Source organism: Apaloderma vittatum, unplaced genomic scaffold (genome assembly GCF_000703405.1).
Source record: "Apaloderma vittatum isolate BGI_N311 unplaced genomic scaffold, ASM70340v1 scaffold9193, whole genome shotgun sequence".
NCBI lineage: Eukaryota > Metazoa > Chordata > Aves > Trogoniformes > Trogonidae > Apaloderma > Apaloderma vittatum.
In genome coordinates, this window is record NW_009706400.1 from 48,019 (window position 1) to 66,044 (window position 18,026).

An 18,026-nucleotide genomic window follows, 5' to 3' on the forward strand; every position below is an offset into this window, starting at 1 on the left:
ATTTGTTCCTGGACCTAGCATACATAAAAAAGAATGTGTGACAGCTGTATTATGGTGAAGTATATGAATTTATTTTGTAAGGAGAAAGACAGGTCGATAGCATTCATAATAAAGGCAAAAGAAGGATACAGATTATAAGTCTCTTTTGAAATTATACCATGTGGATATAAAAATACAGTTCTGAAATGAGATATACGTATATAAATGATAATTCTGAGAGAGGGTGAAACTCGTATTAAAGTGTCTTTTGAAGCGACTCTAAATATACTTTTTTCCTTAGTTTTGCCATGACTACAAAACTATCACAGTTCTTTGCAATCATGTATTTTTTTACATGAATGTTAATCTTAATCTTATTAGAAACAGGCTTATTTTTAAATGGACTGTGTGGGCTCAGCTATCAAAATATTTAATCCAAATGCTACTTTGCAATGTTAACGTGAAAAGTAGGAAATTAATTCCTTGCATTAAATTTAAATGCATTTCTTCCTTTAGACTGTATTAACACAGGTAGGTAAGTAGTTATCTCCAGTTGTAGGATAGTTAGATTTATCGTTTTCCAATGTCATTTGATTATTGCCTTTCCTGAATTTATAAGATAAAATAAATTAGTGCATGGAGTATAAAAGTAAATAGATTAAATATCCAGATTTGGGTATAAAAAAGCGCACATGATAATTGTTTATGTTATGATTCCATATACTGGATATTCATTTTATATAAATTGAGGGAGATTTGTAAAGCTTCACAGAGCAGACTGGCTTTCACAACACTCTCCCATTAATGAGGAGGAGTTTGGCTTTCCCTGCTGGGATGGCTAGCTAGAAGTAGCTTAATGGTAGGCATCACAGCTCTTAATTTCTAAATACTAATGATATTTCTATCTTTGTAAACTAAACAAGGCCAAAGCATGTTTTGGGACATTGACCTGAAGTAGTTTTGTGTGTTCATTTTATTTTTAGTCATCGATATTTTTTAAAGTCTTTCATTTTTGTCAAAATCTAACTGCAGTGATATTTAAAACTTAATTTGTGAAATTATCTTAGTAAATTTGTTGACTAAGAAAAACGAATGAGACTGCATCAGGATTTCACGCAAAATGATAGTAATTGATGTTAATAAGACTAAATTTCTCTGAAGGTGTGTGCGTCGTTTTGAAGGGCACAGTAGCCACTGCTATCCATGTGGAATTGCAGTATCTCCTTGTGGACGGTTTATAGCCAGTGGATCAGATGATAAACATGTAAGTAATGCTTTTGCTTATTTTCCTCCTAAAATAAATGAGCTACTTATATTGTACACAATGTAGTCTTTTTATGCATCTTTCTAGCATTTGGCCTAATTTGCAGAACTGAGGTCTGTTGCATTTTCATATATTTAATTTCTGTGTAGTAGTCCCACATGATTCCTGGTCTGCATGTTATTTTGCCTGAAAAATCCTCGAACAATCAAATCTTAGTGCTCAAAGTAGTTGTTAAAAGCTTGTTTATAAAAGTTTTCATAGTGCTTGACTCTGAATTGTAACACACCATCAAAGATAAGAATGGTATCCCCTGTAGCACAGCTTTATGTAGTGTGTCCTATCCGATCACTGGGAGTTGTGTAGAAACTGCACATTTATTTACCTAAGCTCCCAAATACAGCATGATGAATTTTTCATTACTGGTTTCTTATGAACGAGTCAGCTGAATACAAAATGAGAAGTCTTTCAGCTGTAATTAGAGCTTTTCATAACTCATGGTGTAGCTTTGGTTATGTGTATTCACTCTCCAGACAGGTTCTCTTCTCAGTCAATGTCAACTGTATTTAAATTATTACCCTTAGCAAACAGTCCTGAATAAAAGTGTATTACTTCATTTTAATTCAGTAAGTTGTTGTTTGTGGTGTTTTCTAAGAGATAGATGATTGCTAACTTGTACCATAGGCCTTTGAAACTGGGCTGGGGTTGGGTTCCTTGTAAAAACATCCTTTCAAAACAGCTGAGTAGGACAGCTGTTTAATTTCTAGGTCTTTCTAGGTGACTCATCAGGACCTTGACACAGGGTTTCTGGTCAACTTCAGAATCAGAACAAGAGGGATTTACTGTTGTGGCTAGTTTTGAAATACTGACTCCAATCATGTGTGAATGTTAGAGATATTATTGGCAGATTGATGGAGGTCTGGCAATAGCTAATATGTTCTTGACATTTCCGTGCTAAAATATATTTTTCAAGTTTCTGGTGATTTGCATTTCAAAACGTAGCTTGCAGTAAAAAAGAAATGCTTTTTGCCTTGTGAAACAAAATGCATCTATTATTGATCTCAGTTCATGACATATATTTAGCTGAGATGACTAATTAAGGCTGATTTTGAATAATATAGAACGAGGTGCAGTCACAAGACTTAAGTCTGTTCTTTTGGATGAAGGCAATTGTTTCGAATTACTGCTGGTACAAGAACAGAAAGGCATAGAGCATGATTTTGCCCTCACTCCAAATTCCTGGCACGTGATTGCTCATCATAGGAAGCTGAATGGCTGGACTGTGTTCTGCCTCAGTTAGCTTGTGGTCCCTGGTGGGCACAGTGCCAGTCAATACTTTTTAGTATGGCTCCTGGGTTGGAATTTTGCATAATGTGCATCATATATCTGTAGAGAACTTTCATTGGTTTTTTTTGTTGTCCCTTTGGAAGAGCTGAATCATTTTGGACTCTTGCTACAACTGTCCTGTTTGGACAAAATACAGTTTTGGGACATTTTTAGGAGGCTTCTCTTCAAACTGTTGAGACTGGATACACTTTTGTGCTTCCTTTTGGAAAAGAAAACCGAATGTGGCACTGAACAATCCATTCATATTGTTAAACTAATAGCATCTTGACAGATGGACTGATGTGTGACTAGAACAGTTTAAAGAGTATCAAGAAGCCACATATTTTTGCAGATTGTAGTCTACATTGAATGTCCACTGGAATTCAAAATGCTGCATAAAAAAATAGCAGTGTGGATAAAAAGTGTTGTCTTGAAATAACAGATTCTGGAAGTAAGTTATGTAACTTTCCACTGACCAGCAACTGCATGGCCAGTCATCTTGGAGTTCAGTTTTTCAAGTGCAATGCTTGCACTCCCTGGTTAATAAATGATTTTAAAGCCCAAAGAGGCAGAACTGGAATGTAATTGAGAGAAATTAATCTTAAATTGCCTTTTATATTTCACAATATTTCACAATATCTGAAGTGTTTGACAGAGAGGAGTATGTTGGCTGCATTGATTAATAGCAAAACCAAAACCACGTTCCTACAGGGTATAGAATCAGAAACCCAAAATATGTTATTGTAAACAAAGAGGTACAAATTCTGGCTGCCTTTTTCTATACTTACAAAATATATGACCTAGTTTATATGAGAGCAGCTTGGTATCACTTCTGTGAGGCTGAAGTAGCCACTTCTTTTTATTTGAACTGACTTTGTGTGTATTGGTATGAGATTTTTATATGCTGTAAGTCATAGGTTGAAAGTGATTGTTCAAACAACTTTGTCAAGACCTGTGTAGGACCTGACAGTCTCATCAAAGCAGGTGCCCACAGTATTGTGGTTTTGAACTGTGTTTATGCTTTCCCTAATTCGTTGTGAGTAGAAAATGTAGAAAGTTAGCATTTCTAATATCAGACCACCTCCTCATCTTAAATAGCCTAAGGTTACAAGTGAAATGGTTTGACTTTTTCTTAACTGAATACACATAATATTTTAATTTCTAACCATTTTACAAGTGGAGAGCTTAAGGTTTCTATCAGACAGTATTATTAAGGATGCTGGACAAATACTCTAATTGTGTTTAGATTTCCATTTTCCTAGGCTCTGTACAGAATTGTTCATCTTAACATTTTTTGACCAGAGAAATCCTAGTCTAAAAGGACAAAAATACATGGCGAATGTCAAATGCTGCTTTTTTTTTTTTAATGTTCTACTGTGTTCCATGTAGTTCTAGTTGTTTTACGTCATGTCTAATTAGGTTCTTCACTTTTGTGTTTGAATACCTTAGGGCTCTCTGAATAAATTCCCATTTTCCAGAAATGAAGTAGGGAATGCAGAAATAAAGATTTGGCATTTTGTTGACTTTAAATGACACATTTTGACCTTAGTGCTGAAATGGAGTTTGCTAACATAAAACGCTGTGTCAAATCTCAAACCTACAAGTTTTTAGCATTAACAGGTTGCTACATCAGTAACAAAAATGCTTTGCTAACATATGAAGTTTTCTTTTTTTGGTGTTTTTCATCAAATTATAGGTTTTTGTGTACAACATTGTCTTTGAAACATGTTCTAAATCCAGGATTAAATTTATGCCTTCCAACTGTGAAAGCACCAAAGCTAGAAAGAGTAGGAAGATTGTTTCTTCTTCTCCAGAGGGCATGAACACGGAAAGGAGTAACAGGAGACAGGATAAGGCAATTTGATGCCTATACATAACAGTAGCCTACTAACCACTTGTTATCCCCTGGATGTTACTGTTTACATGAAATTGGTTTTAGAGTAAATTTCCATTATATGAGTGATGCAGGAAACATACTGGTCAGGGGTATATCCAAAGAATTTTTCAACTCTGTGAGTGCTGGCTGAATGCAATCCTGGATCTGATATAGTGCTTGCAGACTCCGTTGTTTTCAGATGCAAGATTTTGCATCTGGCATAACATAAACCATATAATTTGTTTATAGTTGACACCTTAGTTTTAAATAGTTACAGAGGTTGATATTCCAAATAGAATGTCAGTCCTACTGAGCAATATACTTTAATGTTTGGTACTAGGTATTTATTTAGTTGCAAAATTCACTGTATCAAATCACTTATCTTTGTGACTTTCCCTATTGGATTAGATTAATAACTTTTTTGATAAGGGCAAGAAAAATACATATTATACGACAAAACTTTGGTTTTTTATCTATTCTTACATCAGAATGAGTAGTTTAAAAAATATTATTTCTTATTTTGTCACTCAGATGCATTGAAAATGCAATGCCGCTTTACTTGGCCACGTATATTTTGGCTTGAGAAATCATAGTGAAAGGAGCTATATAATTTTGAAGTTGTTTAAATTTTGAAAGCTTTTCCTCATATTTTCTCTAGTGTCTGAATTGCAGTACACTGGTGTTTTTTAATAGGATAAGGACTGTGCACACCCTGTCTTGAAGCATGGGTCTCAGTCCTCCCCATTTGCTGTGCTTTGATTTATATCACAGTGTTGTCTTCGTTCATACAGGTCAATTCCTTTCAGGTGAGGCTGAAGTGGAAGAGCAACTCCTTGAGCAAACTGGATGCTCTCTATCTGCTAACAGTGTTCAGTTCACAGAATCAGATAAGATAGCCCAAAATAAAGCACCAAAATACATTTGGAGGCTGGGTTCCCCGCACTGTTTTGTTCTGTATACCTGCTCCTCTTGTGCTGCTGTATCTCCTAATTACTATAGGAGTTAATGTTCTACTTCTCTACTCCCATAAACATATTACTAGCCATATTAGTCGTTTTGTGGCTCACTTCTGTTTACACAATGCAGATTAGTGGTAGTATCTTTCTTCTGTCCTTTTCTCTTTAAAAGAATTTAGATGAAGTCTAACTCCATTTGTTACCACTGTGGTCAGTTATTCTGATTTTACTCTTATGAAATACTTCTACCTTTGTGTGTCTATGGTGCGATAAGCTTAAAAACTTGATCTGGTTAGGTTCAAAATTGCATAAAATGTTCTAGATAAAAAGGAGAAACACACTCCAAGAACCAAAAAATGTGAATGTTAAAATTATGTGCTTGGTTATTCTGTCTTTGAGATCACAATTTCACTAGACCCTTTTAGTTACTACTGAAATAAAGATAAAATACTACAGCTGAGGCAGAGGCTTGAGAAAGATACTCTGGTATGGATGTATGTACACAGAAGTGATGGGATTTTCTGACTGTTCAGAATGTTTAGTTAATTACCTCTTGGGAGTGGACCTTGGAGGGATCATTGATGTTTAAATTGCATATCTTTGATACAATAGAGTATGCTGTAATGTTGGCATTAGTACTGGATTTGGAAATATCGGAGGACATTTTCTTCACTGGGAAATTACTTTCAGAAGTGTCTGATAGTTGTGTTGTCTAATGTTTATTCTCTTGGTCTATGCTTCGTACCAGAGAGCTTGCAGAACAGAATGTATTATATGAAGCAGTGCTAGGGACAATCTGGAGTATTTTGGTTTTCAGTGTCATTTGTATCCCAATTATATATTGCTTAAGTTTTATTTTATATGTCCATATTGTTTAACTAAGATAAGCTTTAAGAGAAAACATCTGGAGAAAATAACATTAGTAATGTTTACTGTGGAAAAAAACAGGGCTGACACTGCTTGGCAGAAGGGAATCCATGGCAAAGAATGAATGACAGAGACTATGATTAGGTCTCTTCCAGCTCTTGCTGGAGAAAATCTACCCCTTTCCAAAGAAGAACACACTTTATGTTATTCTTAAGCCTCAGTTTCTTGGATTCTGTGGTAGTGTGGTTGGCTTTTAGGCCTATTATCCTAAGGGAGAAGAGATAAATATTTCTTTCTTAACAGTCATGACTTTACAGTGTGCTGTTACTTTGCTGTCTCTTGGGGTATATCTTTAAAGGAGATTGAAGATTTTAGCCTTGGTAGGTTGTTTTACGAACCATGGAATTACGTGTGCATGAACACACCAGCTGCTCTTGTTTGCTTCTTGGTCAGTTCACACTGCTGCTTTCTCTGTGCCTCCGCACCTCAGACTTGATCACCATAAAACACGACTGGCAGTTGAGAGTAGTGAGGGATTTTCTGCTGCCTATAGAGGTGTGCTTATTTAACTACCACAGGACGCTTTTTCGTCTGTTCAACGGAACTTTATGAGGCTGCAGTGTGTTACTGTGTTAACCTTTAAGTTTGGTAATACTTCTGAGTTGAATGAAAGTATGAGAAATTATCCTTTTTGCTAAATAAAAATAATTTTACAGGACACACCCCATATTCAAATGTAGGCAAAACAGGATTTCAAACTAGATGTGAATACCTAAGGTTCGTTCTGGAATGCATGCAGTAGTGAGGTGCTAAAACTGGATATGTATAGCTTTATACCCACAGGGCTTGTGTTTTCTACATGTCAACCCCTTAGTCTACAATTCTGACAGCAGTTTAGTTTTGTGTAACCTGTTTGCCTACTAGTTAATTGTATTGAGCTTGCAAAATTATCATGATAGGGTAATCCTTTGTAAAGCTAACGAAACTCCATGTTATGCCTAAACATCTGAATGAAGATCCTCTGCATCATCTGGACCTTGCAATTTATCTGTTGAACAGTCAACACCAGGACATAAACAGGGAATGCAATTATTAGTACAGTTGATACAGAAGAGAACCTTAGCGGCAGTCAGAAAAAAGCCATTGCCAGATTGAGTGTCATCCAACCATGCTGCTTCATAATGAGAGGGGAGGTAAATTTTCTTAGAACAAAATCTTCAGGTAATAATTCTAAACTCTGCCAAACCTACATATGTTATAAAAGTAAAAGCAATGTAAATACAGCAGTGTTAGGTGCTACATAAATTTCACTGGCAGACAAATAAACTGAGTCATTTAAATAAGGCTTTGAAATTGGCTAATTAAATGGAAACTAAAATCAGGAAAAATATTAATTAGAAGCTTCTAAGAAGGATGACTTACAAAGGCAAATCTGAGATGTGATTTAGGTCAGCTCATGTAATTGTTTTTAATTATGAAAGTTGAAACTGTGTTAGCTGTAACTGCCAGCATACTGATACATTTGAAATGTATCCCCTGCATCTTGAAAGGCGACTGATCGTGATGATACTTACTGTTTTAATATTAAAAGAGTGTTGTTATTTGTCACTACTACTCCTTTAGTAGTTATGTCTAAGGATCTGTGATGGAAACTGGGATCTTACTGCAGTGGGCAATTTCTTTTGACTGCCAGAAAGAGACAGCCTCTGTAAGTGGTGTTAGGAGGGAGGGGGCTCAGTGAGGGCATACTGTACTCAACATTTTGGTGACAGCTTTGAATAGACTTTCCGTGTTACCATGTGTCAAGTGTATAAGGTATCTTGGGACTGAAGAACATTAATCAGTGCTTAGGATACTTGTGAAATCTGTTTTATTATGTGTGGATTTGGCACTGATGCTTATAGTTAAGGCAGTCTAACACTTTCCACTATAATTCTGTTTTCAGTTGCTTATAACTCAGAACATTTTGGGCTGAAACTTTCCATGCTGAGTGTCTGCTTCAGACTGTTGTTTCTCAATTTAGTATAGGTAGTTCAGGTGCTTTTTTCAGCTTGAGATTGAGGAAGAATATGTAGTTCAGTGGGAGATGGGCCTCAGAATAAACAGAGGGTGGTAGAGTGACATGTCATCTAGTAGGGGAGTGGCCATAAGGTTTGATGGGACTAATGTAAGCAAATGGAGACTAATGCCTTATTAATAAATCTGGATGCCTTTCATAAAAATGTAAGACTATTTATTTACTTTACAAGAGGCTTTAGCATTTCCATCTTCTGTAGGCCATTTGAAATATTAGAAAAACTAGTTTCAGGGAAGGAATGACTTTGGCCCATCCATGCAAAACTTTTGAAGAAAAAAATCTCTATTTATGTAAAGTCAGGTTAGGTATCTTAGATACCGGTGTCCTGTCTTTTTTTTTTTTTTTCTTTCTGTGATCTGTTTGTAAAACGTGTGCTCCAGTTTAAAGCCATAGCAGTTGCAAAGGAGTTTTCCTGAAACTGGTGTTGGTTTTCTGGTCTCTGTGCAAGAGCTGATAACAAGATGAGTTCTTCTGTTAGGCTTTCAATATTTATCTTTCCCCTCCTTCCCTTCCCAGGAGTGAGTAGGAGTGTGAGTAGTTTGACTCAAATGCATATGGCGTTGTTGGACTAGAGGGCAGTGGGAACAGATGAGGGTGAGTTTGCTTTGAAGACAGAGTATAAGAAAAGACGAAAGAATTTATAATGAAACTCTGCAGAGTCAATTTATTTAGCACACTCTCTCTAACAATGCAGTAGCATTAAGTAGTTTTCCATTTGGATAAAAATTCTTCCCCTCAAGGAGGCACCTTCGTCCTTCTTCCCTGTCTGGCTACAAATTTAAAGAAGAAAACACAGGTTTATATATACATGTTAGGTGGTAAATACACTCTGACACTGTGGATTAATAAAAAGTGACTAGTCCAAATTTTCTTAAAACTTTAAGTGAAAGGAAACATAAGTAAGTATGTGGTTATGGGTGCAGGAAACTTGTTTGGAAGCTATAGGTACAGGTAAATGATTTTTACTTTTGGCTGACCCTTGGACAGAAATGGAAAAGACATTCCAGTATCTACTGAATCAGTATTTTTATTACAAGAAATTGGTCTTAATATATAAAAAAGGGATTGACTTTGGCTAAAATGTACAACAGATTATATGCACGTATGCATTTTGGGTACTGCTAAGTACTTCCTAGACTGTTTTCCTTTCTTTTGATTATATTTGGTTTGTTGAAAACCTGTTCTTCCTTTGTCATTGAATTCATATTCTCAACTTCTTTTTTTTTCCCCTCTGTGACTAGTGTTATATTATCATTTATAAATCACTTCCTGTTCCTTTTTTTTTTGAGGAGAATATTCTAAGAAAAAATCTAGTAAGTATAGAATGGAAGACCAACTTGAATGACAACAGGAATGTAGTAAACCTAGAATGATGGCAGACTGTAGTAGGAGAATGTTTATATTGGAGTATTCTGCTTCTTATGAACACCTTAATGTCATTTCTGTTAAAATACAATTTCCTTTGGGGTTTTTTTTGTGTTTATTTTAACTATTAAAGTTAAAAATAATTTTACTTAAAAGCTTGTTTTCAATCTTTGACAAAGTCACTGGCTCTCTTAAATATACTTGAATAGAGTTACTCAATGAAAAACTGTTTTTATACACTTCTTTATGGTGATATTTTTCATTTAATCACATTTTATTGTGTTACATGTAAAAATCATTCTGATTGAAAATATTTGCTGTTATTTTCCTTAACAGTTACTGGAAGAGGAGATGGTAGCTGCCACAGCATAGTAAACTATTCTGGGATATAGTCAGGATTCTGTCATATAGTCAGGATTTTGCCACTTCTCTTGAAGCTGAACCACCACATCTAAGTATTTAAGCTTTATAGGGCAGGAAATACGGTATCAGAAAGAAGGTTAACACTAGTTCTGTTAGGATGGAATTGTGGGAATGAAATACAGTTGGAAAATTGCTGCATCTCAGCCTACACTCTAGCTCAGGGTTTAGAATCGTTTCTTGAAAGGTGGGAGGGAAAAGTTTGAGTGTGTTTTAGGTTGAGAAGTGTGATTAGCTAAGCTCTCTTTTTAGACAGCCAAATATGCACTTGCTAGATTCTACTGAAGCTGCACAACTGCTTCATAGCATTTGTTGAAAGAAAGGTATGAGCTAAATGGTCCAGTTTATGAACTCTGTGGAAGAGCATAAATTACTAGAATACCTGGGTTTCACAAACATTGGATTTGTCTTCAAATAACCAGTGAAATAGGATCTCATTTATTTTACAGAGAGGAATGGGGACATAGAAATTAAGCCAAAAATCAGTGTGTTCCTCCCCAAATTAAATTGAGAACCTGGAATGGAAAATTAATTTTTATTAGATAAGTTTGGCAAGGTTCTGTAAGCCACTAGATTATGGTGGAAAATTTTCAGCTTCACTAAACCATGTCTCTCTGTGATCTGTTCTGTTGGATAAAACATGGAGCCATGTTTTTTCTCGGCTCATAAATTGTTGAAAGGCATTGTAAATCTGTGATTCAGAGCATTTTGTGCTCTTGACTCATGCTGTCCTTGACTTTGTCTCTTTGTATCTACTTCCGTGAAAGGGAGGGAGGACAGTAGCCTTGCAAAGGAAAATAAAAGTGACAGTAGGGCAGTTTGGGGCCAGAAAGAGAAAAGATGGTGAGAGTCCTGTCTGCTGCCTATACCTCTCTTCCAAATAGTGGTCGTAGTATATGCAGCAGAACTAATGCAGGCATTCCAAAAACTCACGATTTCAGAGTAATTAGCTTGTGAAGGGAAATAATTTCTTGCAATAGGAGTTTTGTAAATCTATTTTATTAGCTCCTCCTGTGTCGGTTGTTGAGTCCAGAGGACTTATGTTACATACCAAACTCCTGAATTTTGGAGTTGTTCTAATTCTTTCCAATACTTTCCTCATTCAGTTCTATTATATTGAAGTTCCTATATTTAACCAGGTTCTGTACTGTGTTAAGACACGTGATGTATTTGTCCTGTTTGAGTTGTTCCCACAGTTCCAAAGGAGGTGAATGCATGTACAATAGCTATGAGGAATAGGATTTGAATCTTTCATGATACAAACACTTAAAAAATGGCATGACATTACTAGGTGTTGTAATACTGTTAAACCATTTTAACAAGAGGTCCACAGGATTTTTGGGGTCTGTTTGTAAGAATAGTTTCTCCTTGTTTTCTTGAATATTCTCTTTCTGAAGTTAGATGAGGAAGAGCATCCTGTCCTGGAGACTGCAGTGCAGCTTGTAATGCTTCTTGCTCTTCTCTCACTCAGTGTACTCCTTTCCCTTCTGGAGTGTCCTGGGAATATGGACTTCTACAGCATCTCATCTCTCATTTTCCTGAGACTTGCAGATTCCCATTAGTGACGTTAGCATCACTGCTGTAATCTGCTCTGGCACTCTGGTGGCAGTGGTAAAGTACAACATGACTGCAGTCTCTGCACCTCATCCTTACTGGAGTAGAAAACACCAAGCTAGGTTGCTAGCACTGATTTTGGAAGGAAGTCCTGTGAGAAGCCTGGACAGTAGGGCCAGGCATTGCACAGTGTGACAAAGTTTGGCTATGAAGAAGAGAGCACAGTGTTACAGGGACTGAGATAACACGTAGGTGTCAGCATCTGCTAATCTTGATACCATGTGGGTCATCGTATACTATCATCAGAGTGAAGAATGAGAAGTCAGTATGGAACGAGGAGGATGGATGGAGGCGACTCTGTAAAACAAGGGAGATGTTGAAGGGTACCGTTATGCTAGAACTCTGAAAACTGCTCTGTTTAAGCCTAAATACGTACCAATATTGTGGTCTGTTTAGGATGTGAAGTAAATGACCAGCACTACCTCTTAACATTTTCCTGTCAATAAAGAGGAATATTATGTCTAACTGGAGGTATTTACAAACATCAGTTGCAAGATTTCTGCATTGAAATAGCAAGAACTTGAGTATTTCTGTGTAAAGACTGAATTTACTAATACATAGTCTTGTGCTTTCCATAAGAGAAAATAATAATTATAATAGCTGAATAATAATAATATCTGAATGCTTTTCTTTGTGTCATTATATCACTTTTATCTTGTTTTGATTCCCCTTACCTCTCTGTTCCCTTGTAGACTAATCATGTCCCAAGTGGTATAAGTCACAGTGATAGTGCTATGGCCATGTTTTAAAACAAGAATAAACAATGCTGTTATATGGGGGGCCAGTTAGCTCAGTCAGTTAGACCGTGATGCCGATAACACCAAGGTCGTGGGTTCGATCCCCATTTGGTCCTCATGTGATGCCTGATCTAGTTGAAAGGCGTCCCTGCCCATGACAGGGAGGTTGGATTAAGTGATCTCTAAGGTCCCTTCCAGCTTAGGCCATTCTATGATTCTATGATTACTGACAATCAAATATTCATTATTATGACCAGTTTAAAAAGTAGGAAGGAGGGTTTTTCCGTTTAAGGCAGAATTTCCAATTAACAAGCTGTATCCTTTGCTGTATCCTTTTAGGAAGGACATAATGATTTTAAGACATTACTGGGGACTGTGCTACTTTTAATATGTCAATACCTGTCAGTATGGCAATATCTGTGTGGAATGCTACAAAGGATCCAGAAGTTAAAAATGGATACTTCATTTGTGCCACTAGGTGGTTTACTTCCATATCCTGGACTGAATCCAGGATATGTGAGGTATATACACTGGATGCAATTAAATAGATTTACAGTTGGCCTCTTGGTTTGCCTCTCGGTGAATATGGTCATGAACAGGATACTTGACACTGAGGACTATATAGTGTTTCTTCAATGCTGGTTTGGACTAGAGAATCTTTGGTGTTACTTGATAAGATTTGTTTTCTGAGTGAAGCATTTTGTTTCAGCATCTACATAGGTTCATGACTCTTTATAAATTGGGAAGACTGCCAGTTGAGTCCACAGGTTTTGGGACATATATCTTGCAGCAGTTTGCCATCTCCTGGCGGAAGCAAGCTATCTAGGGTCTGAATGATTAAATTAATTTCAGAGTACTATCAACAAAGATCTTAAGTCATAGAATAATACGTTGTTGTAATAATGTCTCTGCACAGTTAGATTTAGTTTATGTTAGACTGTGCTCTGAATTCTATGTTCATAGTCTTAACTGCAGAGATTTAGTAGGGACAATGGAACATTTAGGGGTTTTTTATTTATTAAAACTCAATTTTGATTTATAATTTTTTACTATTTTTGGAATACTTTAGAACTTATTCTTTCTTTTGAAATACTCACTTTATTTACTAGGTCTGCGTAGGTTTCTTAATGCAGTTTTAAAGAGTCACTTTTGCATTATTTGAGGCTGTACCAATGAGAATATAATTATTTTTCTACTAAATTTAATTCACTCCTTGGAAAGCACTTTCCCCTTTTTCCTTTGAGAAGCAAAGGCAGACAGTATGCTTTCTCATCTTGATGATACCCTCATCAAGATGTAATAGTATTGATTTGTTATTGAATTCTATGCTGTTCATTTAAAGACTGCAAAGACCTATGTAGAAACTGAAAAACTTTATTTAATGGAGTGACAAACATAAGAGTTTTCAATTTTAGAAACTAAGGATTTAGATTCTACATAATTCTACTTAAGAGGACTTCAATTCTGAACACAACCCTTAAAAATATATTTTAAAAGGGTCATGTTTTACCTGCCTGCTTGAAGTAAAACTAATGTTCAATTATTTAAAGGGAAGAGACTGTATTACTCTTTCTAAATATTTTTTTTTTCATTTGAGTTAACTTAAGCATCTGCTGCATTACCCTGAATTATAGAAACCTGATCTAGTTAAAGATGTCCCTGCTTACTGCAGGGGGGTTGGACTAGGTGACCTTTAAAGATATCTTCCAACCCAAAACCGTCTGCAATTATCTAATTCTATGAAATCAATTCTAAGATGTTGATAACTCTTATATCTGTTTAACTATTATGAAAGTCTGTGAGCTGAATCTTTAGCCTTCCTATACTGTAACTTAGTGCTTCTAGAATTTGATGTTTCTCTGAAGTGAAAATATAATTTTGTTGGTTTTTAGGCTTACATATATGAAATGCGTTCAAGCACTTTTTCACATAAGCTGGGGGGACACAAAGAATCTGTTGTTGATGTGACTTTTAGTCCTTCATCTCCACAGGTAAGTCATTGCTTTTTTCCCCTCTTTGTAATTAAAATACATAAAATCTTCACTATAAGCTTGCTTTTTCCCACTATTTTGTTTACTTGCCAATATGCTATGCAGCTGTAAGGCTTGCTGTTCATCATCTACTTCCCACTATAGTGTGATTATTGTGTCAGTTATAAACTGATGCAAAATGCTGCATGCTACAGAGAAAAATGCTTTGACTGACTGCCTCCAAGGAAGAGTTCTGGTATGAGAACTGTTGTGAACCTGTACTTGTTGAATACTGGGAAAAATGTACATCCACCTCAAATTGCCTGAATAGACTACTAATTCAGAGAATTTAAGAGAGGAATAAGTAGGGCCAGGGAAATGGCAAGGGGGTTAGGCCTGCCATAATTAAAGGACTGAAAGATTTAGAAAGCAATGTTATTTTAAATGTGCTATGTCAGAATAAATAGTGAAATAACTTTACCACAGTCTTTTGACAAACTGTTATTAAAACGTACTACAAGGAATTTAGACATTAGGCAATAACAGTTCCTGATTTTTTACTGATTATTAATACTGTGCTGTGTTAACAGCATCATATGTCAGTGTGATTGTTTAATTACAGTGCAGCAGTATGTACACATTCTAAATTTTATCTGGAAACCAGAGCTTCCCTACAGCTAGATCATTGTGTGAATTCTTTTTGCACTGTTTTGAATCCTATAGACTTACCTTCTTTGTTTCCATGTATTGAAACAGCATGGAAGCTTTCTACTTCCTACACTTCTCCCTACTTTAAAGAGACAGCAATGGTCACTATATAGATAAAAGAGTGCATAGAAGCTCCTCTTTACTACCCACTCAACACTGACACTACCTGTTACTATCAAAAAATATTTATGCAGTAAGTATAATTGCTTTGCATATGGGAGCATCATCACATTTACATATCTCCTTTCATTTGTCAATGATGATGCTAGCATTTCTGTGATTTTAGAACTACTGGAAGCTTTATTCCTTGTATAGATGTTATTTGAACTGAGAAATTGTTAATTGCTGTCTTGTGGTGGACAGTGCGTGTTTCTGCTCTTTGGATTCAGCAATGTTATATTCAATCAAACTGTATAGTTTATTAAATTTTGCACCCAGATTAAGACTAGTTTCCGGTTTAGAAATGAACACAGTTCTGCAAAAGAAGATTGTATGTACTGAAGAATGTAGCTGACAGTTATCTTGCAGCATCCTGATTTGTGGTCCAGCAGCTGGAATGCCTTTTGGTGAAAAATGTCTTACGAGAGTTTAACTGTTAAAAGTCTAGAGGCTCAGATGCAATAATACCGTGATTCAAAACTCCGAAGTAACTAAATTCAGGCAAATCAGTTGTTGATCAGGGGGACAGAATCTGTAAATGGTGTAAAATATTTGGTGTGGATCCATGGCAGACTGCTCTAACTCTGAAAGTGTGCTTTGGGACACAAAATCTTTAGTAGTGAACTTCAATAAATATCACACAGTTAATTTATTATCATGGTTAAGAGCCAAATCTGAAGTTCAAGGACCAGAAGCCCTTTTCTTGAAAAGCTCTTTCCTGAGAAGCAAGGACCGTGGATTTGAACCAGCTGACAAATTTCCCTATAGATATGGAATAGATTTTGAAGCTATTTTGCTAAATATAAAGATACTTTGCCAAATATACTTTGCTAAATATAAATATACTTTGCTAAAAAGCAAGGAATGTGCAGAAACTGCTTCTTTGAAGGATTACGGCTGAAATTCAAGTTCTATTAACCAAGTCATTCTGCATAATAAACACTCTGAAATACCTTCTAAATAAGAATTTTTGGGGGACTTGCAGAACAAAGAAAAAATCACCTGGGGCTTCCAATATAGAATTTAGCGTGAGTTACATTCCAAGGCACTAGGATAAGATAAGAAATACAATGGTAAGCCTGTAGAGTGGAAAAGAGGAAAACCACAAATGAATCAGGAAGAAGAATCCCATCCGTAGAAGGACTTTGTATGAGGCAGCCAGAGTTTCTAACACTGGAAGATTATTATACCTACTGCTACCACTAGTTAAGGATTTAAAATTGACTCTATTCTTGTTTCGTCCAAAGTTTGAATGAGCGTAGGGTTCTGAATAACCTCTGCACAAAGCCCCCTTGCATTCGAAGGGAAACACTGGCAGGGGGAAGGAGTAAGGGGTGAAAAAAGGGAAGTGACTGATGAGTGAAATTTGAATATTATGGCTAAAGTTTCTGCTGTGGAAAGATCCAGCCAAGAGTGAGGTGTACTGGCAGGTTTCCAGTTCAGTGGTTGCTTGCCCAGCACCTGTCCATGAGGTAGTTTGTTCCAACCATTATAATAACTCTCACTTGCATAAATGTTCTTTCAGAAAAGAGGGAGAGAACCTTGATGAGTATAATAGTGATTTTTTACTAATGGGGGGCATTGTTGCTTTCATCGTGTGGTTCTCTGGAATCATTTATCTGATGGTTGCTATGAAAGCTGGAGAAGGGAATAAGATAGAAGCTTTGCATTTATCTTAGATTTATTTTCAAGATGATTTCTCCATTTTATCTTCTTATTGTCACTTTCTAGTTTTCACTCAGACAGAGATCCTCTTGCACTATCTGAGATAATAAAAACATCCAAATCTATAAAGGTGAGAATTGGTTTACTGAAGCCTCAGAAAGCCAGACACTGAGACTAGGGGTGTAAGCACATTTGTGGAAAAGGACACCTGGTAAAAATCTGAAGACTGATTATTTTCTTTCGGATTTTATTCAGTTTCAGAAGGAATAGGCTTTTGAAAATAAGTTATTATTCATCTCAGAAATGACAATTTCCTGGAATTTGAGGAAATTCACAAATTGTCCTGAGCTGAACCGAACATGCCTCTACTATCAAACTATTACATTACCTTGCTTATAAAATGGAATTTTCCAAATGCAGTATTGTCCTGCTTAGGAATTATTGGCAAAAGAGAACAAAAGATATGCTTTTTTTGACTACTGAACTGGACTAATGAATTGTTAAGAGTTCTTGAATACAAGGATTCCCAAACCCACTAGTTCTACTGCAGAGGTCTTTCTTACCATAGGCCTTTCTACCGTAGAGGCCTCCAAGCATGTGCTGTGCTATGCTGCTCTCTTAAAGTTTGTACCCATATGCCACTGTAGATGTTAAACAAAACATGTTTGCAACTGCAGAGCATTAAGCTAGCATATTCTACTTAATTCTTTCAATGAGCTGCGGCTATATAGGCCGTCAGTCAACTGGCTTGGCTGAGAACCTTCTGATACAGAGTGGGATTAAAATTGAGTGACAAATCAGAGAAGGCTGTGAAAGAAAGAGACTAATGTTTTTTTCAGCCTGTCTTCGTCTGTCTTAATATCATTTCTTCAACTCTTCACTCATTTCACAAACCCGCTCTCTTTCTATATACTACTTTAAGCTGCTGAGGAAGAAATATCATCAGTTTTCTTTATGAGCAGTAGTGTGCAGTAATGCAGGCTTTGTATGAAGACTCTTTGCCAGAGACAGTACTGCAGTTTGTGTCTGGTGAGAAGTTATTTCCT

At 36.2% G+C, this 18,026-nt stretch overlaps 1 protein-coding gene across 1 annotated transcript in view; it reads left to right on the forward strand.

Moving 5' to 3' along the window:
- WDR27 (WD repeat domain 27) overlaps positions 1-14,469 on the forward strand; it is a gene marked incomplete at both ends in the record, with an annotated part of 62,482 nt that extends 48,013 nt beyond the window's left edge. Inside the window, 2 exons of the mRNA XM_009865777.1 lie at positions 1,141-1,243; positions 14,371-14,469. Coding sequence (XP_009864079.1) covers positions 1,141-1,243; positions 14,371-14,469 — 202 coding nt within the window. The remainder of the gene's footprint in view (positions 1-1,140; positions 1,244-14,370) is intronic.
- Between the last annotated feature and the right edge of the window lie 3,557 nt (positions 14,470-18,026).